General features: G+C 52.7%; 1 protein-coding gene across 2 annotated transcripts; it reads left to right on the top strand.

Annotated features, from left to right (window-relative positions):
* The first annotated feature begins 235 nt into the window (after positions 1-235).
* On the top strand, positions 236-26,522 carry Med10 (mediator complex subunit 10). Of its 2 annotated transcripts, none has more exons than XM_013142237.3 (4): positions 236-446; positions 1,396-1,479; positions 3,184-3,286; positions 26,287-26,522. In XM_013142237.3, the coding sequence occupies exons 1-4, from the start codon at positions 325-327 to the stop codon at positions 26,326-26,328; spliced, it is 351 nt and encodes a 116-aa protein (XP_012997691.1). In that variant the 5' UTR covers positions 236-324; the 3' UTR covers positions 26,329-26,522. The 2 variants fall into 2 exon arrangements, with proteins under 2 accessions (XP_012997691.1, XP_003462300.1); XM_003462252.5 differs by lacking the exon at positions 26,287-26,522 and adding an exon at positions 4,929-5,382 and having other exon boundaries at positions 238-446.
* The last annotated feature ends 951 nt before the right edge of the window (positions 26,523-27,473 follow it).

Here is a 27,473-nt window from a genome sequence, read left to right as displayed (position 1 = left end):
TACATGGTTTACTGTCTTTACTTTTATCATTCTCTGGAATGAACATTCGGTGAGTGCCATTTCTCTCTTAATTTTTCTTTTTTATTTTTAAAGTGAACCCTTAGTTTCCTGTTTCTGCACTGTTTCCTGTCTACTGAGCACAAGGGCACACCTGGGCAGCCTCAAGCCCCGCCCCGCCCCGCCCGCCCCGCCCCCTTGACAGCCGGTCCGCCCCTGACGGAAGCGGAAGTGGCCTCGGCCCGGGCGGAAGCAGGAAGTGAGTGAGCAGGGCGACGGTCGTGAGGCTGCAGGCGGCGGTTGCGGAGCTGAGGCGTCGCTGGGCAGATGGCGGAGAAGTTTGACCACCTGGAGGAGCACCTGGAGAAGTTCGTGGAGAACATCCGGCAGCTCGGCATTATCGTCAGCGACTTCCAGCCCAGCAGCCAGACCGGGCTCAACCAGAAGCTGTGAGTGCGGGTCCGGGCCTGCGTCCCTCGCCTGCCTGCCTGCCGCCGCCTGCCCCGAGGCCGCTGGGGACGTTGTCGCCGGCAGATCGGCGGCTCCGACCGAGTTCTGGCGGTGGCGCCCGGGGACGCTCCTGGCCCTTCCCGGTTCCTCTCCCCGGTCCCGGCCCCGCGCTGCCTGCCATAGGACCGGCCGGGACGGGCGGCGACCGCGCAAGGCGCTCCGGAGCGAGTGTCAGTGCCTTCGTGCCCGGCGCTGGCCGTGCCGCTCGGCCCCGGGACGGAGAAAAGCACATGTAGGAGCTGGGCAGAAAATGGCTAAACACTTACTACAGGAACAGGCACATTGCCGTGAATCCGCCTCAGAATGCTGCCTCTCGCTTCTCACGCACGTATCCCCTTGCTCTCACCACTTTTTGAAGTAGTTCAGAGAAAAATTAAAAAAAAAAAAAAAACGGTCACTGTGTTGATCACATCCATGTACAAAGTGCCCTGGAGAAGGGCTCACCGCTTTTCACGAGGCACTGATACGCAAATAATTACATGCAGGGTTGCACTTAGCAGTACTCTAGGAAAGACCCAGGGTCGGGGCGGCTGGGTGATCCAGGGGGACCGGGGCAGGAGCCGAAGTTCAGCTGGGCAGGATGTTTCTGTCCCTCGGAGCCTCCTGCTTCACTAAACTCGGTACAGAGTCCGGTGCAGGACCCGGTTAATGGTTTAGAGAGGTTCTGATTTTCATTTGAGTCCCCAAAAGTTGCCTCCCTGTCCCCAGTGGCAGTCTCTAGTTTAGGAGGAAAATCAAATGTTTGAGCCTACTGCATTTTCTAACTCTACCTTCGTGAGCCCGATGTGCAGGTGTCGTGAGGGCACTGGTGTGGGCAGATGGCCCCGTGAGGGCGCTTCAGCTGCCATCTGAATTAACCAGACGCCCCTGTTCTTGCCTCTCTCCCAGGAATTTCATCGTCACTGGTTTACAGGACATAGACAAGTGCAGGCAGCAGCTCCATGACATTACTGTCCCTTTAGAAGTTTTTGAGTAAGTATCGCTCTTGATATTAATCTGGGGTGTGACTCCTGGGCCCCAGTGTTGTCAAACCTATGGCACAGGTGTTTTCCTTTTAAGACAAAGATGTTCATGTATGAGTGGTTCTTTGTAAACGGATACCTTGGTGTTAGGGTTACATTGCTGTGTTGGCATTGTGGGATAAGTACGTGGGTTTGGTGCTGCAGTTTGGGCACTGAGTCTCAGAAAGGTTTGCCACCACTGGCCTAAATGCTGGGCATTTGCCAATGGGAAAAACAGACCAAGAAGCATCTGTCTGAACAATGGGATTAAAAAGTTACATGAAGAAAAAGGAATCCTCACAATGTGGCATTGTTGATAAAATGTTACATGTAAATTAAAGTTGATTAAACTTGTGAAGCCCCATAAGGCTTCTGAAAAAGCAACTATGTAACTTCTTGTGCTCCCAGAGCCCTTGGCAGCAGAGCTGGTTTCTCCCTGGTGGTGCAGGTACAGAGGAGCACTAGGTCCCTAGTGGCCTTGTTAGCAGGCACACAGAGACTCTGAACAAAGATAGAAACAAAGCTTGGCCCTGCGTCCTACCTTAGGGTGGTGCTTGCAGAAGCATGGGGGGACCCCTGGTCTTGAGGACCCCCGCCCACGTGAGGGGACCTTGCTATTTATCAGGACTTGGGAAGGGGGGGGGAAGGGTGTGCTTGTTCAGTGTGAGCTTGTCTGGTGTTTCTTTCTTTTTGAAAAATGGTTATTTATATTTAAAAATAATTGTCTTTTATTACATTATTTTAAATACATTAAAATGAAGTGGAATTTCTAGAAATTGTTTATGCTTTGCTGTCCTTAAGAGCAGTTTTTATACCCTTACAAGCCCCTCAATGGTACCATTAGTACCAAGTGGTTATACATTTTTTGTCCTAGTTGTATGTCCCTAGATAGATAGAACTTAGAGTTTGTGTAGAGTGTTCTTTAAAAATTTCTCTATAATGAATAGAGATGTTTTACTCGGGGTGTTTATCTAAATGATGGAGACTGTCTGTGGTACCGAAATGGGCAGGTCGCCTGTCTGGAGAATTTGGGTATTGGTGTAGGCGGTAGAATTCATAGGATATTCAGGATAATGGTAATATTCAGGGAGAGATGTTGAAAACTTCAGGAAACAGTTTCTCACTGTTTAGAAATAATGGAAGGGAGTCTCTCTTATGTTTCAGCTACTTAGTACATTTAGTAAAAGTTATATTGGTTAATCCCATCTCTTCTTTTTAGAGCATTGAAACAGTTTATAAAAGTACTTGGGACAGCCAGGACAGGGGCCTTTCTGCCTGTGGCTGTCCCCTCCATCCCCTTCTGGTGGCCCCCTAAACCCTCTGTACAGGGTGTCTAAGCCTTGGGGAGACCTGGCAGAGGTCTGGCAGGGTCCCGGTAGCTGGGCAGAGCCTTCTGCCCTGCAGGCCCAAAGCCCTGTGGCCCATGCCAGGTTTCCTGGTGTCAGGAGCGTCCTTGCCTCATTGGCTGGGTGCACAGAGGTCTGATGTGAGGGCCGGTGCTGCGTCTTGGAGGCTTACTGAGTCTGGCAGTCAGCGTTCGTGACTGGGTTTCCTGAGCCGCCCTAGGAAGTGGGAGCTGCCCCAGAAACGGAATCTTAGTCTCCTGGCTCCCGCCCCGACTAGGGCGGTGGGCAGGGGCGTGAGCCGCGTTCCCCTTCCCCTCACCTGTTTCTAGGTACATCGACCAGGGCCGGAACCCCCAGCTCTACACCAAGGAGTGCCTGGAGCGGGCCCTCGCCAAAAACGAGCAAGTCAAAGGCAAGATCGACACCATGAAGGTGAGGCCGGAGAGTGGGGACCTAGGGGAGCCCCTCCCCTGTGTCCACATAGCCGCTGCGCGCTCTCAGGCTCGGTAGACCCGGTCTCCTGACCCTGCGCACCCAGCCCCTGTAGACGCAGCGGTCTCACTGTGAGGAGGCCCAGGCTCATTCTGGGGTTGACCTCACCCCGCGTAAGGCTGTGTGAGGGGAGCACTGTTCTGGCCAGTGCTGATGCCGTCTGCTTCCTTTGGTCCGATGCTTTCCTGATTCCAGGGTCCTTTGCTTCAGAGGATTGGTGAGTGGTTTCTTGGCTGCCTTTGCCCAGTTGTGGTCTAGCTCCTGGCCTCCAGACTCCTCCTCACTGCCTTCCTACCGTGAGCCTCTCCGTGGAGAGCTTAGATTTTCATTGCCTGATGGCGCTTAGAGACCTCTGCATCTTGAACTTAAATGCGTAATTTTGGTTACTTACATTGACTGTACGGTGGCTCCCGTTGGTGTTTAATTGGCTCTTCCTGGCCTAGTGTCCTGTGGCCCACGAGCTGTATGCCGCCTGCTCTGCGTGGCCGCTGCCCCAAGCATACTGGCTCCCCCACCCCCGCCATGTTTCCCACCTGGAGCCCTCTGTCCCACAGCTCTTCTCTGGACTCGAGGAATCTGAGCACGTGGCGCTCGGTGTTCTCTTCACCCCATGTCCTTGGCCTGTGGGTTCAGCTCCGGGAACAGGCGCGCAGCTGTTCTCTCCAGGGTCATACGGTGTGGCCCTGGTGCCAGCCTGGCACAGCACTTGGGGTTCTGATGTCCCTCCCACCTCTCTCCCTCCTGCCCTCCCTCTCTCTCCCATCCGTTTTCTTCCCTCTCTCCCTCCCTCCCTCTCTCTTCTCTCCCCCCTCCTCTCTTCCCCATTCTGCTTCGAATCACTGGCCCCGGGCTTGGCCCTAGGCAGAGACCAGGTGGCTCAGCGGTTTGTCTTTCCTGTGACCTGTGGTGCTTGGTGTCCCCACTCCTCTGAGAGTCTTCGGTCACAGTCCAGTGGAGCAGGTTTAAACCCCCGTGTGTTCATGTTAAACACCCACAGTTACTGTAATGTAGAAGCAGAGAGCTCTGGAACTGACTTCTAAGTGGCCTGTGTCTCCGTGCTTATTCCACTGTGCCCCTGAGACCGCCCATCAGGGTAGTCTCGCTGTGCTGCTGGTGGACGTAGCTGCTCTTAGGGTTGGATGGAAGCCCACGTCACGCCAGCGGGTAGCTCCCAGAACCGCGGTGTCTGCCTTAGGGAGGGCCCCCAGGCACTCTGTGCTTGCCTGGGCCATCCGCACACAGTGAGTCTGCTGTGGTTCAGTGACTGATTGCTTTCTTAAACAACATTTGAAATTCTTTATGTGTCATCTGTGTGGCAGGCTCCTGCCAGGGCTGCATGTTCTTCTGGTGGACAGCAGAAATCGTGCAGGTCCTTGTGGGTGCTGGCAGTGCCCTGTGCCATGGCTACACATGCGCTTCTGTGACTGTCCCTAGCCCTGCACACATGGGGCGAGTGGGCATACCTGGAGAGGGGTAGCCTGGTGTCCGTGCCTCTGGGGCCCTGCTGAATTTTGAGGGCTCCTTGTGGGATGTGCTGGCTCCCAAATGCAGATATTTTGACAGTGTGTATTTCTCTTTGTAGAAATTTAAAAGTCTGTTGATTCAAGAGCTTTCTAAAGTTTTCCCAGAAGACATGGCTAAATACCGAAGCATCCGTGGGGAGGCTCATGCACCCCCCTAAGTATGTGACACCCTAGACCCTTGCGAATTCCCGGGACGGAGCCAGCGGTGCCTGTGACTGTCAGCGCCAGTCCTCCTTCCCGACGTGGACTGACCCGGGACGCCCCCAGTTTCATACCTGTCTTGTGCCCCGTGGGACGGCCGAGCTGGAGGCTGTGTGGAGCCATGCCCCGCTGTCCTGGAGCCCCAGTTCCGAGGTTCTGGTCCTCGGGGGAGATGGGCTCAGGAAACAGCTTTGGAAATACTCGATATAATTGGTAAATTGCAAGAAAAAATTCCATTTGGATTTTTTATGTATTCTTTATATTCCATGCTACTGTGGCATTAGAAAGCAAATAAATTGGTTTTGTATTTTACATTTCAGGTGTAGTGCTTAAAGACTCTGCACTGTGTTCTTGCCGTTTCAGTTAGACTTGTGTGCAGTAAAGTCTTTGAATATCTGTGTGGCTCATTCCATTATGAGACAGTGCAGCATGTCTTACTACTTCCCCAAAATGCTAGGAATATTTATAAGAGTTTTTTTCTCTATAGACATTTGGGCAGGAAAAACTAGAGCAGAATGGGGGGGTTTTGTACTTTTCTACAACTCTTCAGAGGGTCTGAGAGGCACTGAGGAACACGGAGTCCTCACTCTGTGGAGGACCCTCAGGCCGTGCTGGGCCCAGGGAGGTGGTGCCCTGTGTCAGCCCTGTGGCCCCTGCTCCGGGGCTGGAGGACCAGCTCCTCAGAGGGCAGAGCCCCAGGTCTGACCCCATAGTCGGGCTGAGGGTCGGCGGGCACCCCCCTGGTTCCTTTGCTTCCCCTCTTGACCCAGGCTGCGACTGCAAGGGGTCTCTGCCAGCACCACAGCCCAGGCTCTCAGATGACAAAAGGTCACCTCAGCTGCAGAGGCCGCCAGCTCAAGGGGCCCGCTCAGAGCTCAGGGCAGACGGGGCTTCTTTGCCCTTTTCCTCCTGGGACCCAGAAAGGAGCCCTGGCTCAATGGTGTGGGGTGGTGGAGTGCAGTGTGGGTTAGAAAGAAGGGAGCCTGGCTGCAGGAACAGGTGGTGGGGTGCAGCGGCCCGTGCTTCCGCCACCCAGTACTCTCGGGCAGACTAGCAGCGTAGACTTTGTCTCAAGAAAACAGAAAGCTGGGGACATAGCTCTGGGTCCGGCCCCCAGTGCCGTCTTACATAAATAACTGAACACCCCCCGCCCCTCCCCAACAGGCCTGTCCAGGAAAGAGAGTGCATGGTCCAAGCCCATCCTGGGGTTCCTGGGCAGAGGTCCTTGGGGCCCAGCCCCTGCCAGTCCCAGCCCCTCCCTGGCAGCTGCTGGAGCCCTCTCCTCTGGGTCCTCAGCTGTGTTCTCCTTGGGCCCCACAGCCTTGGCTTCCTCAGGAGGCGGCCCGCCAGGCCCTCGGTGCCATCTCGGGCTGAGATCCGGGGTCATACTCCACCTGCTCTTCCCTGGCTCCTGCCCATCACGACCCAACTTGCAGTTTTGGTGCATGTGCTATTGGCAGGAGCCTCATAGGGCTCCCCAAGGACTCCTCCCCACCCCCACATTCCCTGGCAAATGGCACCACCTTCCCTTCCCGTTGTACCGTCTTGGCATCCTCTCTGTCCCGCCAGCTTACCCCCGTCGCAGTGCAGCCATAGCTGAGTCCCACGTTCCCCTTTGCCCTCCCCCTTTTCATCCACTGGCATTTCATCTCCCGTCTGCCATCCGCATACCTTGGGGGCTCCTGGCCCTTCGGCTCACTCAGATTGCAGGTGAAAGGCTCTGATGATGAACAGGTTCTCCCACAAGGACCCCAAGAACAGCAGCCCTGGTGACATCTCCATACCAGGACCTCTGCACCCGGAGCTGTGCGATTAGAGATTCCCATCCTTAGGCATGCGGTGATCTGTTAGAGCAGGGGAGCAGAGCACCCTCCCTGCCTCAGCGGTCAGCAGCGTGAAGAGGCCTTGTGCTAACTGCTTTAAAAATAAGGCTATCCACATGCTGTGCTGGCCGGTTTCCCTCCCACGGACAGAAAAGAGCCAGGATGGCTAGTCCAGCTTGGGTGAAGGAAGCGGAGGAGGGCATGCTCACTGTCTTGGTAGCACATTCATCGTGGTTTTGATCATGACGCTCAGGGAAGAGGACTTCAGATTTCTTCAGACAGTGAGTGGCAGAAGGGATGGGCTGAGGGGGAGCGGGGCAGATGGATCTTCTACTGTAGTAAAGTGTTAAAATTCGGTGTTCCCGGGAGTTTTGACTCACCCCTGTGTGACAAGCCTGTTTACTGGTTATACTAGAAGGTTTGTGGCCCCAGCTCTCTGTAACCAGGGATCTCCCTGAGCTGTACCTCACAGTTGCAGAACCCTTTTGCAGAGAAGGTGTCAGATGTCAGTGGACAGGCTAAAGGTCTCATCCTCCCCTTCTTGTGAGAATTTTCATTGCTCTCACTGGAGGTTAGCAAGACAGCGATTGTTCTGAGGAGCAGCTCTTGGCAAAGGAGAAGGGACAGCTGAGTCACTGCCATCCCCAGGGTCCCTCTGTGCCCCTTGACTCGGTTTCCAGTCACCTGAGGTGGTGAAGCTGCAGGGGTCTGCCCACACCCCAGCCCAGAGGCCAGGACTGCTTTGTGGTCACCCCTTGGCAGGGCTGGGCTCCCTCTCATGGCCGAGTCCTTCTGCCTCCTCCAGCTCCTCTCAGGATCTTTGCTAACCAAGGCTGAGCTCTGAGGCATCATCCCCAGCCCGCCGCACTGCTGTGCCCGCTGGTGTGGACTCCCAGCTCGGGTGGCCTTGTTGGGCTGGGTCAGGTCTCGGCCCATGTTTCCAGGCCTGCTGGAGCTTAGCTGCTGCCCACAGCAGTGCTCGTGCCTTGCTCTTCCAGCGCAGGTGGCCTGAGGGTTGCAGGAGGGGACCAGGCCTGGCAAAAACACTGCCATCGCGCCAGTCTGTGGAGACAGAGGAATACCCGAGTTCTTGCACACTTGAAGGTAAAAAAGCAGTGTTGTGGGTGGCAGTGGCAGCTGAGAAAGCGGGAATCCTTGTGGATGTCCTTCAGGCTCACACGCTCAGGAGGAAGCTCATTATTGCACAAGTGCTGAGGATGAGAAGAGAGGAGGAGCAGGGTTAACCGGGCAGCGTGGGGGGCCCCGGGCGGGACACGGAGGGCATCCCTGCCCCTCGGCAGAGCTCCAGCCGGATGCTCATGTTCGGTTTCCTGCAGGGGAAAAGGCCTCTACAGATGCGGCTTCCTCCTCCCCGGATACTAAGCACCCACGTGGACACTGGGCTCTCCTGAGCTGGGAAGTACAGGCTTGGGAAAGGTCCGGTGCACAAACAGGTCATTTCCTTTTGGTAAGTTTGCAGCAAGCACAAATAAATGGGGTGCAGGTGTTCCCTTAGGGTGAAATGCTTTGGGGATGAGAAGGCTGCTGCTGTCGGGGGCCAGTGCTGGCCACGGTGACTGCTGTGACACGGACCATGCTGCTGTATTACACAGCCATAGGTCTTTCCAGCTCCTGCAGGGACAGCGCCTCCAGACACCTGCACACTCCAGCATCAAGCAGACTAAGTGGTGGACAATTCCATCCCAACGTTGGTGTCTCATTTAGGTGTTTTGCAGGCAATATGTCCTTGCGTTGAGAGAACACAGTCCTTGTATTCCTGGAGGACGGCAGCCTGGGCGCTGGGCTGATCGCTGGTTGCGGCTGACGGAGGGGTTGTCGGCACACAGTGGCAGGCCTGAAGACCTGGGCTCTGTGTGCTGGCCCTAAGGCTTCATGCTTGCTGATGGGCTTCCCAGGACTGCTCTGTCAGACAGCCTGCCACATGTTCCAGCATGGTGTATGGGTGCAGGAGGCCACGAGCCTTCCCTCCTCCAAACCCACCTGAGTTGACCCTCTTGGAGGAGAGCTACTATCTATCTGTAAGCAGCTGGGGACCTAGCTGCTTGTTCCCTTGGGGGCCTTTGCAGCCTGAGGCTTGTCGAGTTGGTTGTGCTACAATCCCCTTGTCACCTAATGTTGGACCGCTTAGCGCTAGGCTCAGGAGGCAGATGTGTCAGCTGCAGTGGGGCGGTTATAGGCAGTGACACCAGTGTCCCTTACCAGAGGAGACTGAGGTCCCTGCCACCAACTCCAAGGAGAGACCTTGGTGTTATCCCCGAGATGCATTGGGATAAAAGGGCTGCTCGGACTGGCCAGCAGGTCACCAGCCCTCAGGCCTGTGAGCAGGCGTGGTGGGTGTGGCCTCATCGAGTCCTTGGGCCAGAGGGAAGCTGCACCCGGTCCCCAGCGGTTGAATTTCACTGAGTCTTTCCTCTCTCTCCTTTCCTTTCCCTCCTTCCTTGTTTTCTCTCTCTTTCTGTCTCTTCCCCCTCTCCTCCTTTCTCAATACTAGAGCTTGACCCAGGGCCTTTGCACTAAGCTACACCCCCACCCCGCTTTTACATTTTATTTTGAGATGATCTTTCTAAGTCACAGGGCCCTCTGAGGACACTAAGCCACTGACTTCCCAGTTTTCCCAGAAATGCCTGGTACCCGTAACTTAAAGGCAAGGAGGTTGATTTTGGCTCAGACCATGGCTGGCTTGCTGCAAGGCAGAAGCAGCACAGGACAAGGGCTGGATGAAGTGTGCTCCCAGCATGGCAGCCAGGAAACAAAAGGGAGGAGCTGGGGACAAGAACACACAATTCCAGGTCACACTGTGTCTCCACCTCTGCTAGCACGTTCAGCTCGGAACTGGCGGGTGGACGAGTGGACGATCCATGGGTGTGTGTAATGCTCCATAATCTAATTACCTTCCGAACACAGGAGATACTTGGGACATCTCTGATCTAAACCATAACTTAACATCGGCAATGGTGCAAGAGCAGAGGGCTCCCTCCTCTGCCGCCCTAGAACTGCAGTTGGGACTTTGCCCACTGCTGCCCCCACTGCCCTGCCCTGGCCTCTTCTGGTGAGTTCACTTCCATGTCTGCCACAGTGGAGTAGAGAAGCTGCCCAGCCCCTCATCTAGTCACACCAGCAGACAAGCAGATGTGGGCCCAGGTCTCCGGGTGCAGGGATTCCTAGAAGCCCTCGGGAGGTACAGTGTGTGGGAGCTTCCTGTGGCAGGTGATGGTGTGGACAGTGGCGGCCTTGTCTTCTCCAGCAGGCTGTGTGAACCTCAGCCTCTACCTCCCTGAGGCGCTCTGTCCTCACCTTCCTGCTGCTCCTGTCCCCTTCCTCAAGGCCAGGGTCCCTGGGAAGCAGTCCTCCTCTTCTCCCACCCCCTCCCTCCTTCCTTCTCTCCACCCTCCCTCCTTTCTCTTGATGACTCCAGCTCTCTCGGAGCCTACTCAGGATCAGGAGCAAACAGATCCTCCTAGGTGCTCCCCATGTGCTCAGCGTGCTCTGCCCCAGTGACCTTCCAGGGCCCTGTGTAACCCTGGCACCATGTTAGGGGGAGACGCACATTGTTGCCGTCCCTCTGGGCTGCCCATTGATCCTGTGGCATTTGTTGATCTGGGGCCTGTGCAGGCAGGAGCTCAGTCTCCTAAAGGGAGTTTAACACATGCCCACTGATCTCATCAGAAAAGTCAGGTCCTGAGGTGGGTGGAGTTGGGACACTGGGGAGCATTTTCAGTCAGGGTTGGCCTGTCCCTTTGGGGTTGCGTGCTACCCCTCAGATGTGTGCACCCCACTGGGATGCTGATTGCTGAGCAGGGAGATGCAGCAGTTACTCCTCCTGTTATTATAATTGTTTCCCAGCAGTCTGCAGCAGTCTGCCTTAGCACACTCCCATATACCTAGCAGGTGTGCAGGATCGATTGGGGCCTGGTTTTTTATTGCTTTTCTTGTTAAACTTAAACACCCTTTAGTTTGTACAAATGCAACTTTACATAGCCTGCAGGAACAGATCTCATATCTTGCTGCTATTCATGGGATCGTGGAGAGCGCGTGTGGTACCAAGTGCCCTGGACCCTGGAGCTGCTCCTCTTCCCCTCCTTCTGCTCAAGCAGAATGCAAGCAGCAGTTCAGGCTCGTGCTTGTAAAATGCACCTAGGACGGCAGTGTGCAGCCCCTCAGCAGTGCACTGCTTCTGCTGACAGTGTCCTGGAGGTCTCCTCGTCCGTGTGTACTGTGTGTACTTGGGCATGAGCTACGGGGTCCTGGCCTCTCCATGGCAGCCATCTGGGCTTCATTTTGCTGCTGCCAAGCTGTGCTTACTGCTGTGTTCACTGCTCCTGGTCATCGGTGTACATCTGAGGACATCCTTTAACATCATTCCTTGCAGTGGAATATGATTTTAATTTTGGTGATTGTCTTAGTTTGGTTTGGGCTACAATGAAAATACCTCAGACTGAGGATTTTATAAGAAAAAGTGCTTTGTGGTTCAGAATTCAGGTGACTGGAAAGTTAAGAAATCACAGTGTGGCAGCATTTGATGAGGGCCCCCTGGGTGTATCACAGTGTTCAGGTGGTATCACTCGGCAAAGGCGAAGGGGAGGGGGAGGGGGAAGAGAGGGAGAGAGAGAGCCTCCTGGGTCAGCTCCACTCATCCCAACCCACTGTCTCAGGAAGCCACTTCTGTGAGACCTAACCCACTCCTTTATGTACAGACCTGCTGAGGTTTCAATCTGGATAGGTCTAGAAGCAAAGAGGGTGTGGGGGTGCTGGAGGACAATTCACAGGCAGCTTGGAAGGCAGCTTCCCATGAGAAGCCCTCTGTGTATCCCTGGAATTGTAGGGGTCTCCTCTGGTGGAGGAAGGGATGCAGGTGGATCCCCCATCCAGAATCTTCCCACAACAATGTCTTTTGGTCTACCCTCGCTGCCTCTGTTCTTACCTTGGAGTACCTGTGTTCTTGTCCCTGGGCCGGGTGGTGACCTAACACAGGATGAATGCACACACTGCAGAGAGTTTTGAGCTTCTCACTGGGAAGTACAGAATCGCAGGCTGTTTAGTGGCTGCATTTCGGGGCCTCTCCTGGCTGCTGCTAGCTTCTCTACCAAGCAGTGCAGTTGCTGGAGAAGGGCTTGATCACTGCCGTGGTGCCAGGAAAGCCCTCTTTGTCCTGTTACCTCACAGATCCAAGGGCTGGAAGAAGCCTGGGACAGAGAATCATGGGCAGGAAAATGGCCCTCTATGGTGTCCACCTCCCAGCCCCAGGACCCATGACCATGCCAGGCTGTGCATTGAAGGGGAATCTTGTAAGCAGCTGGATGGAGATGGCTGGTGAGCCACCTCAAACACAGGGGCAATGCCTGGCTTCTCTGGGTGGGCTGGTGTGGCCAGAGGCCCCTTAGCAGTGGGAGAGGGAGGCAGGAGAGAGACAGAGGGTGACACGCAGCACTGCAGACTGTGAAGATGGAGGGCAGAGGCAGGGAAGGAAAGGTGCTCAGGGAAAGGTGGGAGACCCATGGTCTCCTGGAGCTTCCACAGGGAGCCAGCCCTGCTCATGGGTCGGTTTTAGGTGAGAGAGACAGGAAGTCCCTCCCTCAGTGCTGAGATGGTGACTCTGGGCTGCTGTTAGAAGCCCCTGTCAAAGCCTCCACCTGGCAAGCCTCTTCTTCCTCTGTGTCCTGCGTCTGTTGCATTGCATGAAATCTAATTGCTCATCACGAGTGCACAAGCTGAATTTGAACAGAAAGGTGGGTGACTTTCATTTCCGACCTGAAGTGTGAGACTCCCAAGAAAATAGAACTCTCTGGAGATGTGACTAGAAGCCACTCTGTGGTCACGTCCATCCCTGATTGGTGCTTCCATATCCCAGCTCTTTATTCAGGGGAGCTCCTCCCACTGCAGCGTACCTGGCACCCCAAGAGGATTATTCTCAAGCTGCACAGGAGGCTCTTCGAAACCCCAGAGAAATGCTGGACCTGAAGTTGCAGAGAGGAGCCAGGGCTTGTGGGCTGGCCGCCTGTAACATTTACTCCAGAGTGTGGAGGACCTGGGAAACATCCCTGCCCACTGGTCGGGTCATGGGACCACATGATTCTGTGTCTTGACATCATCTGACACCTGCTGGCGGAGGCCAGAGCCTGCCCCCCACCCCAGGTTCCTGGATGCTGCCTCCAACACGGGTTCCTGTCGAATGCTGAGCCATGCTGAGAGGTTATACACGAGGGGCATGCGTGAGCGTCTCGGATGTTGGGGGCCTCAAAGAAAGCAGCCATCTCTGCATTCAGCTTTCTTTCTCACTTTGGCATGTCCTGGTTATAATTCAAAGGGAAATGCATCTGTGTGCGGTGTGCTTTTTGTGCTTGTGTTTTGTACTGTTTTCATCAAAAACAGTAAAGGCTCTGCAGTCACCCTGTCCATAGGTGAGGGTACGTTTAAAAGTCATTAAACACATGCCAAGAAGGAATAAGGTAAACTTAATTTCAGTGATGTTTCTGTTAAACTTGGAGAAATTATGGTGCATAAGGGAAAGTTCACCTCAATGTGAATGCCCATGCCTCCCTCATTTTGTTCACAGTGGTGCAGTTAATGTTCCGTACAGACTAACCAGCTAGTGTGTGTCACGAGATGGTTTCTCTAGTTTGCAAGGGTGTTTGTGCTAGATTTAGCAAAGCAAGCAGAATGTATTTTCTCAGATACCGTAGGGTGTTATTTTCAGTCTTTTTTCCATATTTTCTGGTATTGATTTTTTCACGTACGAAGAGAGTTTGCGTTGCAAGTTGAGAACTCATTTTTGATGGAGTGGGGGAGGCTTGTGGATTGGTTCCTTCCATTATGCATTTTACAAACAATGTGGATAAATGCAAGTGGGGTTGCTCAGCCAGCTTCAGGCCGCGGCCTGGTCCCGCTGCTCCGAGGCCTCTGTGTTTGGGAGGCCAGAGAAGCAGCCACTCAGCAAGGTATGATGGGAAAAGCAACTTGGACCAGGTGGGGAAACTGAGTCTCCTTCCAGGTGCTGAGGTTGGGAAGGATAGAAGTCGCTGTAAGGGGATGACATTACGGAAAATGTGGCCCATGAGAGGTGGCAGAGAGCGCACGGGGCAGTGGATCTCACTGGGAGCCCTGTGCATGGTTGTGCGAAGCAGGTGAAGGAGGCTGACCTGGAAATCTGTGTCAGGGAAGTAGAGCTGTAGCAGGTGGCTGAGCAAAACAACCCTGACCTTGGAGGAGCAAGGAGAGGTAACCCAGACTCGGCTTTTGTGCTCAGCTTCAGCAAACTTGGCCATGCAATTCATGAACAGAAAGGAAAGGGAGACGCTCCTCCTCGAGCTCCTTTTGTTTTTTAGAAAACATCTATAACCTTTACATAATTTTAAAGATGCACGGTCCCAAGATAGCACAGTGACTGCTGGCTGTGACACTGGTGAAGGAGGAACAGGTGAAAATCATCTGGGATCAGCAGCCTGCGGGCAGAGGTGGTGGCCCAGTGGGGCGTGCGTGTTGGGTGGGGCTGGCAGCGCAGGCCTGCAGGCTGTCCTGCACTGCCCGCTTTCAGAGTGCAGCTGAGAGGGAAGCCGGGAAGGTGGCAGATAAAGGAGGTGTGGGAGGTTCGCGTAGGTGCATCAAGGAATGAGATCAAAAGTGTCATCTGATTTGGCCAACGGAAATGCTGGGGGCAAAAATAAGGCCATCAAGAGGAACGTTTCTATTCCACTGGGAAGCTGAAGCTTTATGTTCGGTTTGTTAGAAATTATTTTTTTAAGAGTTCAAAATTATGTTTATTTTTTATGTAGACTTTTTTTTTTTCAAGAGAAAAATAAAAATAATAAAACAGTTTCAAAATGGGGTAAAGAAGAGTAACAATACATTGTGTATTGTTATCTTCATAGTAGTTACTGGTATAAGATGTGGGCATGAAGTAACGTCCAGATAATATTAGCACAAACCTTTCTTTTCAGTGCACTAAGAGAAACAAGCTGTATAACTATCTTAAATATCTTCGGTATGTGTATATATATATATTTCCTGGTTTCCATTTCTTCCTTTCCACTTTCCCCCATCACAATTTCTCTTTTCTTTTAAACGATTTCTTCCCAGTGCACAATATCTTTTGTACTTTGTTTTGGATCTTATTTACTTGTTCAGTTTCTCACACCAGGGAGACAATGAGACATTTATACTTGTGGGTCTGATTTATTTAACATATGAGTATGGTCCCAAGTTGTATCTATTTACCTATAAAAGTCTCAGCATTATCCTTCTTTATAGCTGAGTAGTATGCCATTATATTTAAAAAACCGTATCTTTTTTATTCATTCCTCAGTTTTATGGGCATTTGGGTTGTTTTTGGGATTTAGTTGTTGCAAATTGTGCTTCTATAAAAATGGATGCATACATATTGCTGTGGTATGCTGTTTTTAATTTTTTCAGGGAAGATGCCCTGAAGGGCATTAGCTTGGTCGAATGGGTGCTCTAATCCTAGGTTTTTAAGGAATCTTCACACTGATTTCCACAGTGGTTGCACCAGGCTACACTTCTATCAACAGTGGACAAGGATTCCTTTTTCCCCATAGCCTCATCAGCCTTTGTTGTTGGTTGATTTCTTGAAGATAGTCATTCTTTCTGTGGAGAGATGGTATCTCAGTATTGTTTTAATTTGCATCTTTCAGATGATCAAAGATGTTGAGCATTTTCCATATATTATTTGCCATTTATATTTATTCATCTGAGAAGAGTATGTAGAATCTCTCCTCACCCATCTACATGTCCATTCACCCATCCCTCCTTCCTTCTATCCATTAATCCATCTGTCCATTCATTTATCATCCACCCACTAATCCATCCATCCATCCATCCATCCATCCATCCATCCATCCATCCTTCCATCCATCCACTCATCCATCCATCCTTCCATCCACCCACTCATCCATCCATCCATCCATCCATCCACTCATCCATCCATCCTTCCATCCACCCACTCATCCATCCATCCATCCACTTGTCCATCCATCCATCCATCCTTCCATCCACCCACTCATCCATCCATCCATCCATCCATCCACTTGTCCATCCATCCATCCATCCTTCCATCCACCCTTCCATCCATCCATCCATCCACTTGTCTATCCTTGCATCCACCCACTTTCACACTTCCAGGAAGACGAGCCAGTATGTTTAGAGGCTTTGCAGGTGTATCTGTGGTTTCACTGTTTGGAAGCCTGAGGAGAAAGAACTTCATCCTGGTGGAGTTTTACTTTTGCTAGCACAGCCTCTCTTTTTATTCTTTATCTCCAGGGTCTTCACATGAACAGTGTCACCTCCACCCTTTACAAGTTCCATTTTACCTATAGTTAATGTATTTTAACATGGGCACAGCAGAGTGGCTAATAGATCTACAAATCCATAATCCTTCTTATTGATCTGAAAATTGACTGACCGACCACGACAGAAGGTCTAAAATTACTGCATACACAGATGCTGCATGGCTGGCTGGCACAGATTGACCCCTGCCTCTGGGTATCATGGATGCTTCTCCCCACCTGTACCTTGTGCCAACTTCAGAGCGTGAGATGTGGGCTACTCTAAAGTACAGGTGCCCTTGGATTTTGTCCTGGTTGCAGGGTTTCACGCAGAAGCACAGATATGCGGAAGAGGTGTGGGTTTTGTGGTCAACCTCCAAAATCAGCCTCCTCTCTAACCTGTCAGAGCTGGCCTTAGGTTTTGGCATTGTCCTCTCCCCTAGAACCCCACTCATCTCCCACCCCACTCCCCCTCCCACCAAAAGGCCAAATCCATCCTTCCTACTGGGCTCCTCAGGGGATCTGTCCCTCTGGTCACCATGTACCCTCCCCACAGCCAGCTGCTCGGCGTTCCCTCAGGCATAGAGTCCAGGACATTGATTATTTGTTGCATCTTTTTTATCTGTGATCTCATGACAGTCCCCAGCTTCAATGGCAGCTCAGGCTCAACCGTTCCCTTCCTGCCGTAATGAGTTGCTTCTCACCCTGGCTTCACTGGACCCTGTGGATTGGCGACAGGTAGCAGAGTGAGTGGTGAATGATCACACCGTGGCACCACTCCAGCCCACAAGGACTGGCATGTTCAGCTTTCTCAGATCTGAGGACCATAACTCCCCGCCACCTGGTGCTCACCTCACTCAGGACACTGCCAGGAGATTTGAGGGCAGTCACCTGTTCTGCCCCTACAGGCGGAGTTATCGTCATCATCCCCGTTTTACAGATGGGAAGCCGAGGCAAGAACACTTATGTGACTTGGCCAAGTCACCCGGCCATGAGTGGAACAGCCTGGGTTGCAGCTAGGCGGTCTGGTCCCAGAGAGGGGCCCGAGTGCCCCAGCCAAGCTCAGGGGCTCTGCTGGCAGCGGCACTTTCCACCTCTGCTCGGTGCCCCTCCCCTCCCACTGGCACCCACCACTGCTGCACCCCGCCTCAGTGAGCTTCCTTCTGGAGGGGAGCAGTTTATGAGGGCGGGGTGCAAGCATATGCTTATCTATGATTGCTGCCCAAATTCCTCACCATGCCAGTCTTATACAAGGACCGATCACAATAGATAGGGTTGTTCAAATGTAAAATGTGTATTAGAGTAAAAGACACATTGCCATTAACCCTTGCAAAACCCTCCCCTTACCTGTGAACCCATTCGTCCCGTCATTCTTTCCACTTTCTGAAGCAGTTCTGGAGTTTCCCTTTCATGAGTGTCTTCATGAGATATGAAGAAAAATGTGATGAAGGTTCTTGCTGATTGTCAATGAATGCAAAGCCAGGCTCATAAAAACGGTGCGGCACCTCCTCTTGGACCTTACTTACCAGATCTGCCACCATGCAGCTCTGGGCTCTGCTTCCACATCAGAATGACCATGAATGGTAACAGTTTTTGAGCATTTTAAAAATTAGTACGTTTGTGATGCATAATGAGTACACTGATCATGGTGAATTAGTGTATGTAGCACCCCATTATGGCTGCATCTAGATGTCCCCCTGTGCCTCATATGGTCATAGGTGAGACCTTTTGAAGGTGGATGGTTCTAGAGTGTGTGATGCTGGGGTCGGGGGTGTGTGATGACTGAATTAGTCTACTGGTTCATTTGACACAGTTTGGGGGGGATCTAGGGTTCTCCACCCTGGGTGTGAGTGCTGCCCATCTTAAGGGCAGGCAGCCTGGATGAAATACAAGGGACAGAGAGAGGGATGCTGTGGTCACTCGCTGCTTGCTGCTTTTGCTGCCTGCCATGGACCGTTTCTCCTCTGCCATGGCCCTCTGCTGAGCCCGCTGATTATGGATTGAAGCCTCCGTAAACTGTGAAACTGTGAACTGATTTTCCTCCTTTAACTTTGGGTGTTGGGGGTATTTTTGTCTCAGCAATGAAAAAAATAACCAATACACCTCCCTCATTTGTAGAGCCCTTTCTGTTTTTTTCTGTTTTATGTGGTCTTTCTTATATTTTACTCTTCAAATTATTTATCCTTTGTGTTTCTCATAAAGAGAAACCTTACAATATGCCCATATGCCTGATTCATCCCACTTAATATTATGGCCTCAAAGTCGTTTCTAAGCAATGACTCCAGTTTATCTTCTTTGTGGCTGAGTAATATTCCACTGTGTACACACCGCACCACATTTTCTTGGTCTGTTCATCTGTTGATGGATGTGCTGCCTGTTTCTAATGACTTGTGTCACTATAAACACTTCAGATTGATTTGGGACATTGAGGCTGCGCAGCAGAACATTTGAAGACATCCATGAGAGAGGAATTCCAGAACTGTTTCAGAAAGGGGCAAGGACAGTGGCATAAGGGTATTTGCAGCAAGGAGGAGTGTCCCGAGGGGGCTCCCAGGGATGGGTCTTTTACTGTAATGAACTCTTTTTTTTTTTTTTTTCTTCCTTTTTTATCGGTACTGGGGATTGAACTCATGACTGCCTGCTTGCAAGGCATGCGCTTATGCCGCTGAGCTAAATCCCCAGCCCCGTAATGAACTTTTTTGATTCGATCACAATATACACCTCTCCATTATCTGTCTGTCTGTCTATTACCGTGGCCTAATGTATGTGCATTGTCAGGAAAATAATTTGCTTCGCACTGGGTTTGCACAAGGAGAAAGCAAGGTTGGATTCCCGCATGCAAAGTGAAGTAGAGATTAAGGCAATTACGCAGAAAATTCATGAAGTAGACAGCTCGTGGGGCAGACTCAGGCACGTGGGTTTATCTGATTGGAGTCAGAAGAGAACTGATCGCCCAGAGGCCCTCGTGTCCTCCCACCGTGTAGCTCAAGGTCACTGGATCAGTGTCCTGAGTTCTGCACGTGACCTGGGCTGGGACAGCACACAGCTTCCCTGCACCCGGTTCCTCCCCCGTCCCTGTGCGGTGCAGAGCTGGTAATGGTCCTGTCTTGTTCTGTTTCTCTCAGTGTCACACATCAGTGTCCCTGTGCTCCTGGGATTTCCTGTTGGCTCTTAGGAACTTTGTGTCCTGGTGAGGCTGTGCATCCTGCTGTCTTGGTCGACCTGGCCCCTGTGAACCGAATACCTGGGTGCCTGTGGCTTCCAAGGGTGGGTGTCATACAGGCCCTGGCTCCACAAGCAGTGCTCGGGCCTGGTGGTGCTGTTGCTCGGCCTGCAGAGGCCCAGCTACAATGGATCTAGATTTGGTCTCAGTGCCACAGTCCACTGACAGGGCCCCAGATGTCCCAGGAGTAGCTCCATATGCCTCTGTCCTGAGCTTCGAGCGCTGGTTCCTTGCTCCCCTCAAGATGAGACAGCACTGAGAGAGGGTGAGGCTGAGGGGCGTCCCTCCGACGCCCTGGGCCTCGGCAGGCATGGTGGCAGCCACTTCCGATACTTTTTCTGTTTTTTGTAATTTCTATTTTAAAGAAAATAAAATCATGCAAAATAAAACAATAAAGTCAAACAAAAAAAAGCAGTGTGACCCAAAACTTCAGGGTAAGATAATCAGAAATCAACAATGGTTATTGTAACGATGCCTCTTGTTGTCTTCAACATAGCTTCCCATACCTTCAGACATAGTCGAGTCAAATGAAACAGAAACAGAACAGAACCAATAAAAACAATCTGTGGACTGCCAGTACTTTTCTTAACACCCCTCCTTGGGTTGGCTCCTCTTCTAGGGAGAGGGAGGTAGGAAGCTCTAGCATTCATTGCTTCAGGTGGTCGGCCCTGAAAGTCTCCAAAGACATTGCTTTTTTTGGCTGCAATTCACGAGGGCACCGCAGCTCGTGAGAGGCTGTCAGGCTGGGAGCAGAAGCCTGCTAGCTTCTTCCGGCTGGCTGGCAAGCGCGGGCCGCCTGCGAGCTATTCTGAGCACCACTCTGTGTGGAGATGCCAGCGAAGTCAGTGCTGGCCCTGTCAACGTGAGCCCTTCCCTGGAGCTGCTGGGAAGAAGCCCAGCAAGAACTCAAGGCTTGCAAAGAGGCGGAAACTCACAGGGCTTGCGAATCCACTCTGATCTCGCAGCCCCCTTGCCCCAGGAAGCAGAGGGCAGCGGCCGGCGGCCTCTGCAGACATGCAGACCCCGAGAAGGCCGTGCGTGGGGCCAGCAGCCTGGCTGGCTTCTGGCTTCCTCTTTCTTGCTTTACTTTTCCAACTCTTTCCATAAAATTCTTTTTACTGATTAGACAGCTTAAAGGGTTTCAGCAGATTCCTGCATGCACAGGACATATTGGATCATTTTCGTCCCCTACCACTGCCCTTGTCCTGCCTTTCTCCCTAATTTCACATTTTGCGGGGTGTTTTTAAGGCAGTGCAGATAAAAAGTTTTTCAAGATCAAATCCCAAAGGCAAAGGGAGAGTGAATGGAGCTATAAACTCTGGAGTGAAGGTGTTTCAGTGGGTTCTGAGATTCCTCTGCCCTGCTCTCCTCTTCCTGGAAGGAGAGCTGGGGTGGGGCAGTGCCGCCTCTCTCTCTCCTGAGGCCACTGCTCCCAAGCTCGTTGGGCCCGCCCAGGTCACGGGGCCTTGGTGCTTTTCGTGTTTGCGGGGGTGACTCCAAGTGCAGGCTCTGCTGACGCTAAGTGCTCTCTGCTCTCAGCACGATTACACGTTTCTCAATTGCACTAAGAGCATCCTCTGAAAGTGGAAATAAATAGGTCAGATCAAAACGTCAGGACGCCTTCCTCCGAGCGATGCTTTCCCATGTCCGTGACTCCAGCATCAGGGTGAAGTCTGAACTTAGCTGTGTGCTTTCACGTCCTAGACCATGGCTTGTTTGTTCAGGCTGTGGATACTGATAAACAGAGACACAATGGAAGCCATAAAATATTAACACTATGTCCATAGTAAAGCTAACAAGCAACAGTAAGCATGCCTTAAACCTCCAAGAGCCGTGCTGGCCTGTGCTCCAAGAGGGGCTGAGCCTGCTCGCTGAGTTACACTCCAAGCCGGGACTCAGGACACCTTAGCGGCCCCAGGGGACATCGCAGGCATCTCCAGGGTGCACCGTGTCTTCTGCTTCCTACTGGTAAATATCTGCTTTGTCTTTTAATTACAGAAAAATGACTTACATGCTCCTCATAAAAATTTAAATGAGGTAGAAACAAGAAACAGAACTCAAACACATGTGTAGCCTTTTCCTCTCTTTGTAACTTAGCACCCGTCTGTCCAGGATAAAGACAGTTGTGCTCACACATAAATGTTTATTATTATCTTTAATTTGGAGAGCGCACAAGGACTGTCGTTTCGAATCTCTTGCTCTTTTCACTTCACCATGTTTGTTTAACACGCTGTCATGAATGTGTAATTTTGGGGGGGGTAGTAGGAATTGAGTTAGAGAAAAGACTCATGGGAGGTACGACATCATGGTTTTCTGGTCCATTGTGCAGTTATGAAATGTTAAAAGAGGAGGATTCTGCAGAGAACAGGAGCGGAGGCTGGACCCACCGATGAGCAGGCAGGGCTTTCCGAAGACCCTTGCCTTGGCTTAGGGTGGAGACGGCTCCATCTGGTGAGAAAGGAGTACGGTGCTGCCACAAAGAAGGATACCTGAGTCGTCTGTGGGACCCGGCTGAGCCCGAGTCCATAATGTTAAACACAAGGCCCTGAATATCACAGGACTTCTAGGAGCAACCCAAAGTATAAACAATTTTAAAAAAAGATGATTGATAGGAAACAGGGAAAGAGAGCATTTGTGAATGGAAAGGGACCTCAGGTGGGGCGAGGGGAAGGAACAAAGGTGCATTAAGGCTGCGCACCTCCTCCCGAAGATGTGCACTAGGAACACAGTTACAGACAGAAGTGATCCTGATCCCACAGGAGGAGGGCACATGGGGTGGAGAGGGCGTCCCAGGGCCTGGGTTTCGGGTTCTGGGTCTGCACAGGCCCTCTGGGTCAGCCTCCTGCCTAGACTCCTCGGCGGGTCACTCTGTGCCTGTCCCGGGCTGTTGTCACACCGGGACTGGTTTAGGGACTGATGCTGTCCCATAGCGCTGTGTTTCTGGGTGTCAGGAATCTGGGAGCAGCCGTGCTTTCCTCCACCCAGGCCTCTGGGCTCGGCTCCTCGGGATCTGCTCAGGCACTTCTGGCTCCTCAGAAGTCAGGCAGCCCTGGGCTCATGGCCCTTCTCTGTCCCCCACGCTGCAGAGTCCCCTCTTCCCTGCCATCACCCACATTGCGTCTTCCTCTGACACAGCCTCCCTTGGGGGCTGTAAGCCTCTGACTACACCACACCCTCAGGCAATCCAAGGTAGCCCCCTTGCCAAGGTCGGCTTAGCAGCTGTGATTCACCCTGCATCCTCACTTCTGCCACCGATTCACAGGTCACAGAGGATAGGATGGGAGCTTCGGGGTGGGTGTCATGATTCTGTCCCCTGCACCTATCTCTGGCATTTCTGGCCATGCTGAGTCTGAGAGGTCAGAAGGCACTACACATGCCACTGGCTCTTCCCACCTGCAGATCCCTGCCTGAGGTAGCTGGAGTTTTCGGGTGCATTTGGGCAGGGTGACAGGGGGACAGGGGAGAGGCAGAGGACACCTGCCATATTGCGTGCAGTATCTGGGGCTAGCTGGCCACGTTCAGAGTCTTCACTTAGAGTGTCATTGGTGGAACGTGACATGTCCTCACCTCTTGAGTCTGCTCTGCGTTGGGCCCCTGAGAATCAGGAGAGACATGTGAGTTCGGATGAGCACTACAGACTGGAGAGTGCATGCTCGTGTCACAACATTTGCACACCCAGTGCTGTTTTGAACAGAGCAGGGAGGGAAAGAGGAGCAGTACCCAGAGCCTCGGTGGACTGTGCTGTACTTGGGGGCGGCGCCCTGGCACCTGGAGAAGTGGTGCTTCCAGCAGGAAGGGGGGCTGGGCAGGGACTTCCCTTCCGGAGCAGGACACCCTCACCCCCTCCCTCTGCCTGCTGTCCCCATGCCATTGCTGCCAACCTGCCGGGCACTGTCCAGAACATGCACAGCAGGACCCTTGGGGACAGTCCCTGCCTGGCTTTGCACATGGCACATTTCTGCACCCTGTGCTCTGGCTCCAGGCCATAGGAGACCCTGCTTCTCTTGGAGGACGGGACCGTGGGGTCTGAGCAGTGCCCCCTGTAGGCTTGGAGGACATCTGTCCCAAGAGTTAGGACAGAAGGTCTGAGAGCTCAGTGTGGCCACAGGATATCTGCAAAGCTGGCTTCTGCCCGTGAGCCCCACCTCACACACTTCAGTGTGGTTCCTGTCCCCCACTTCGTCAGTGATGGTGTTTTGTGAAGACCGTGTGTGTATGTGTGTGTGAGTGTGGCAGATCCTACAGGCGAAAGTCTTTGACTCTAGGGTGCAGGAGACAGAGACAGGGGCTCCAGCTGCTCACCCAGCTCTGGCGTGGCTCCAGCTCTGGGTTTCTCCCTGCGCACGATAGGTGTGTGTGTTCAGGTGTGAACCAGAGTGGCCCTGACTTGGTTTAACAAAGATGGAAAGTAGGGCATCACAGAACCTCTGAGGCAGCTGCCAAGCCACCACCAAGGCCACCAGGTAAGGCCCATCCTGCGTCCCTACACACCCAGACTCTGCCATGACAAGGAAGCTGCTCCTGGACCCCTTGGTCCGGCCGGGTCCTCTGGGGCTGCCACTGCCATTACCCTGTCCCTTTCCCCTTGTCCCAGATCTGCCAGTGGGGGCCTCCAGCTGGGCTCTGTCTCCCCTGCGCTGGAGAGGGGACCTTCGTTGGAACACTCAGCGCCTGTCACTCTGTCTTACTTGAATTCCACAAAAACAGGAGCATTCAATGCCTGAAACATTTCCTGTTCATACAAAGCTCTTTCTTAAAAGCGACTTTTGATAGCTGTCATTAAAACGAAATAGGCACAGTATAAAAAAACTGAACTCTTGTAATAGAAAAATGACTTGATTTCCTCTATTTTGTCACTAGTTAAAAAGAAAGAAAGCACTCTGAGAAAATCCTCTTCCAGCTGGGCCAAGTGTGATCACGGAGCGTGCGTCCCTGACGTCCAGCCTGTTCTCAAGTGTGATGCACAGTCACGCTTCTACCTAGCCATGCCAGCAACTCCCCCCAGGAAAATACTCCTTAGACCAAAGGCCTCAGATGCAAGACGCCCCACAGTGGACTCCTGGTCAGGGCGGGGAATTCTTGTGCTTTACCTGTAATATCTGTCTCTGTCTCTGTCTCTGTCTCTGTCTCTGTCTCTGTCTCTCTCTCTCTCTCTGTCTCTGACCCTCTCACCCTGCTCCCTCCCCCTCTCCTTCCCTCCCAGGCTCTGCAGCTCATGTGTCCTGTCCAGCTCTGCCCTATGGAGAGGCAGCCAGGCCTCCTGGGAGTCCCTCAGCCAGCCTGCCTGTCTCCAACTCCCTCATCCTGCTTCCCTCACCCCTCCTGCACCCACAGCTGGCACCGCCTCTGTACCCCACCCACCTCAGGCTCCTCCCCCTAATAGGAAGCTCTACCCGGATGGGTGTGATGTCCAGTGGGAGCTGGGGACCCCAGCTGGGATGGGAGTCCCCCACCAAGTCCACACAGAGACCTGGATTTCACTGTCACGAGTCCTTTGTAATATTTGCATTTATTTTGTGCATTTTGGAAGAATGTTCCACACAAGGATTCGAGCTTCCCCAGGCTGCCAAGGGCTCTCTGGAGCAGAGAGTACTTTTCAAGTAGGGAGGTCCTACTGGGGAGAGGGGGAACATGCGGGCAGAGGAGAGAAGACACCCTCTTTCCCTGGGGTGTAGGGGACACCGGCCACGAGGCTTCGGGTGGGAGCCTGGAGGCCTGATGTGGACCTGTCAGAAGGGCGGGGGAGCGAGGCAGGTGTCTGAGTCAGGTGTCTCTGTTCAGGGAGACACCGGGTGCCATAAGCATCTGCTGAGCTCCTGCTGTGTGCTCCGTACTGTACTATTGGAGGCAGGGCCGTCTCCTTGACAGTCAGACCCTGATGGCATGCACTCAGACATCTTTAACACTGGTGCTTCTGGAAGTGGCCTGGGCACGTGCGTGTGACTGCGTCACTGCATCACACACTACGGTGCCTGGTTGTCCCCAGATGATGCCTCCCCAATTATCTCTCCTGCTTCGCACCCTGGGCCACAGCTGGACACTGCAGCTGCCTGACCCACGCAGCTTTCCAAGTCCCCATTTACCTAGGGAAGCACAGGCATGTGGTCATCCTGTCCAAAGGCTGAAATGCGACAGACCATGTGCTCACGTGTGCATGTCTGTGCACAGGTGCACGCAGGGCCCTGCCTCAGAAGCACTCACACATGGGGTGGCATGATTGAGAGAGTGAGTCAAATTGGAGGAGGGTCCAGCCGGGAGAAAGAGGACCCCTTCCTGCCAGGGACTCCTATGCAATGCTGGAGTTCCTCTTCGGGCCCAGTGAGGTGCCCCCTGGGCTCTCACAGTCCAGCTGTGCGTGGTCCTTCTGTGGCCTTGTGAGGACCATGCCTCACAAGATTTGCTAATGTTTCCACTGCAAGCTGAGAGGCAGATGAAAACAATACGATTCTGACAAACAGCTATCGCAGCCTAGCTCTGGTGCCCTCAGTGTATGTGGAGGTCTGGAGCTTCTGTAGCAGGTCCCCAAGCCCTGTCACAGCTTGCCTAATTCCAGCTCATTGCAAAAAAGTGCTAAGAGGCAGAGCTAGGTGTAAGAGAACTGAGAACTCAGAGAGGAACTGTTAATAAAACATCAGAGCGGAGATCAAGAAGACCAAGTCCAACAGGAGGCCCAGAGGGCGCTGCCTGGTGCCCTAGGAGGACCGAAGAAGTGGAGGGGAGGAAAGGGGAGCCGAGAGTCACAGCAGCTAAGGAGCTTCTGGTCATGACTGTTCATCATCTGCGGGAACTGGGCCGGGCATGTGATGGAAGGTGGGGCTCAGCCGTGTGCTCTGCTGAAGCCCAAGATGTGCATGATTCTCTTCTGCTTTTTCAGGAGAAGACAGTATTTTCTGTCCATGTGCTTTCCTCTCAGTGACCACTGGCCAGCTACCGGCACGGGCCTGTCAGAGAGTCTGCCTGTGTTCCAGATCTTGGCTCTGGGGTGCACGTGCTAAGCTGAGAACTTGCCTTAGTGGAGCACTGTGTCTGCCATGGAGTCCAGGGTTTTAGTTATGGTCATGGTAGCTTCTCAAGAATCATAATGGATAAATAAATAGTATGACAAATGAATGCCTGTGTCCACAGCTGGGGAACTTTGGAAATGTGTGTGCAAATCTTTTCTAGGAGACATGGCATCTCTGTCCCCTTTCTTTGGCTGTGGGTTCCACACGGCCTAACCTATGCCACACACTGGCAATGACTGTCCAGTTCCACGGCCCAGATTTAAAGAACTGGTAGCTTTAAGTGTTTGTCTCTGGAGCCACTTGTCCCCATTCTGGGAGGAAGCTCAGGACATCCCGAGGAGAGGCCTACACAGAGAACACCAGTTGCCTCCACCACCTGCTGCTCTGAGAAGGCGTCATCTTGGGAATGGGTCCAGCTGGGCTGACCCAGCTGTCCCTCTGGGGACTGATCCCACCTCTCTGCCAAGGCTGCTTCAAATTGCACAGCGGTGAACAAAGAGAGTGCTGTGGTTTTAAGTCCCCGAGCCTTGGAGAACCGGTCCAGAGGTCTGCAAGTATTGTGGCTACTGGGATACGGGGCTCTGTGAGGTCAGGTGTTGTCAGGTGTCTTGTTTTCGGAGGAAAGGTTACATGGCCGTAGTGGTCAGAGAAAGTTCCAGGTAGAACACGGTCTCCTCATCTCTCAGACAATAGCATCCACTTTATTCTTACACAGCGTAGGCCTGTCGAGGGCTGGACAGGATCGCACAGCACAGGTGGCCCAGCTTCCCCTCCTCCTCCAGCCTCTGAGGGGCCGATAGATTTACTGTTGCTTTCAGAAGTGACTGAAAATACAGAAGAACTTGGTGAGAATCATTGTCCAGGTGACATAGCACAGAGGACCGAGGGCTGGAGAGAAACTACCTTTCCTAGACTTTGACTCTGTAGGAAAATAGTTTGCATGCATTACAGTTCAACAAAAGCAAACAAATATATATTACCAAAAGTGATCTTGAGATACACTTTCAAAAATACTTTCCCAGACTGAAGGAATTCTCCAGCAGGGCAGAACCTATGA

Source organism: Cavia porcellus, unplaced genomic scaffold (genome assembly GCF_034190915.1).
Source record: "Cavia porcellus strain 051 isolate PalLab524CR breed Dunkin Hartley unplaced genomic scaffold, mCavPor4.1 scaffold_11, whole genome shotgun sequence".
Lineage (NCBI taxonomy): Eukaryota > Metazoa > Chordata > Mammalia > Rodentia > Caviidae > Cavia > Cavia porcellus.
Note: the sequence above shows the minus strand (reverse complement) of the source record. Positions and strands in the feature narration are given on the sequence as shown.

Bases quoted from the DNA above. Each gene is read 5' to 3' on its own strand.
- Med10 (XM_003462252.5), top strand. From the start codon at position 325: ATGGCGGAGAAGTTTGACCACCTGGAGGAGCACCTGGAGAAGTTCGTG. The intron at 447-1,395 runs GTGAGTGCGGGT...CCTCTCTCCCAG, and splicing joins ACCGGGCTCAACCAGAAGCT to GAATTTCATCGTCACTGGTT. The intron at 1,480-3,183 runs GTAAGTATCGCT...ACCTGTTTCTAG, and splicing joins GTCCCTTTAGAAGTTTTTGA to GTACATCGACCAGGGCCGGA.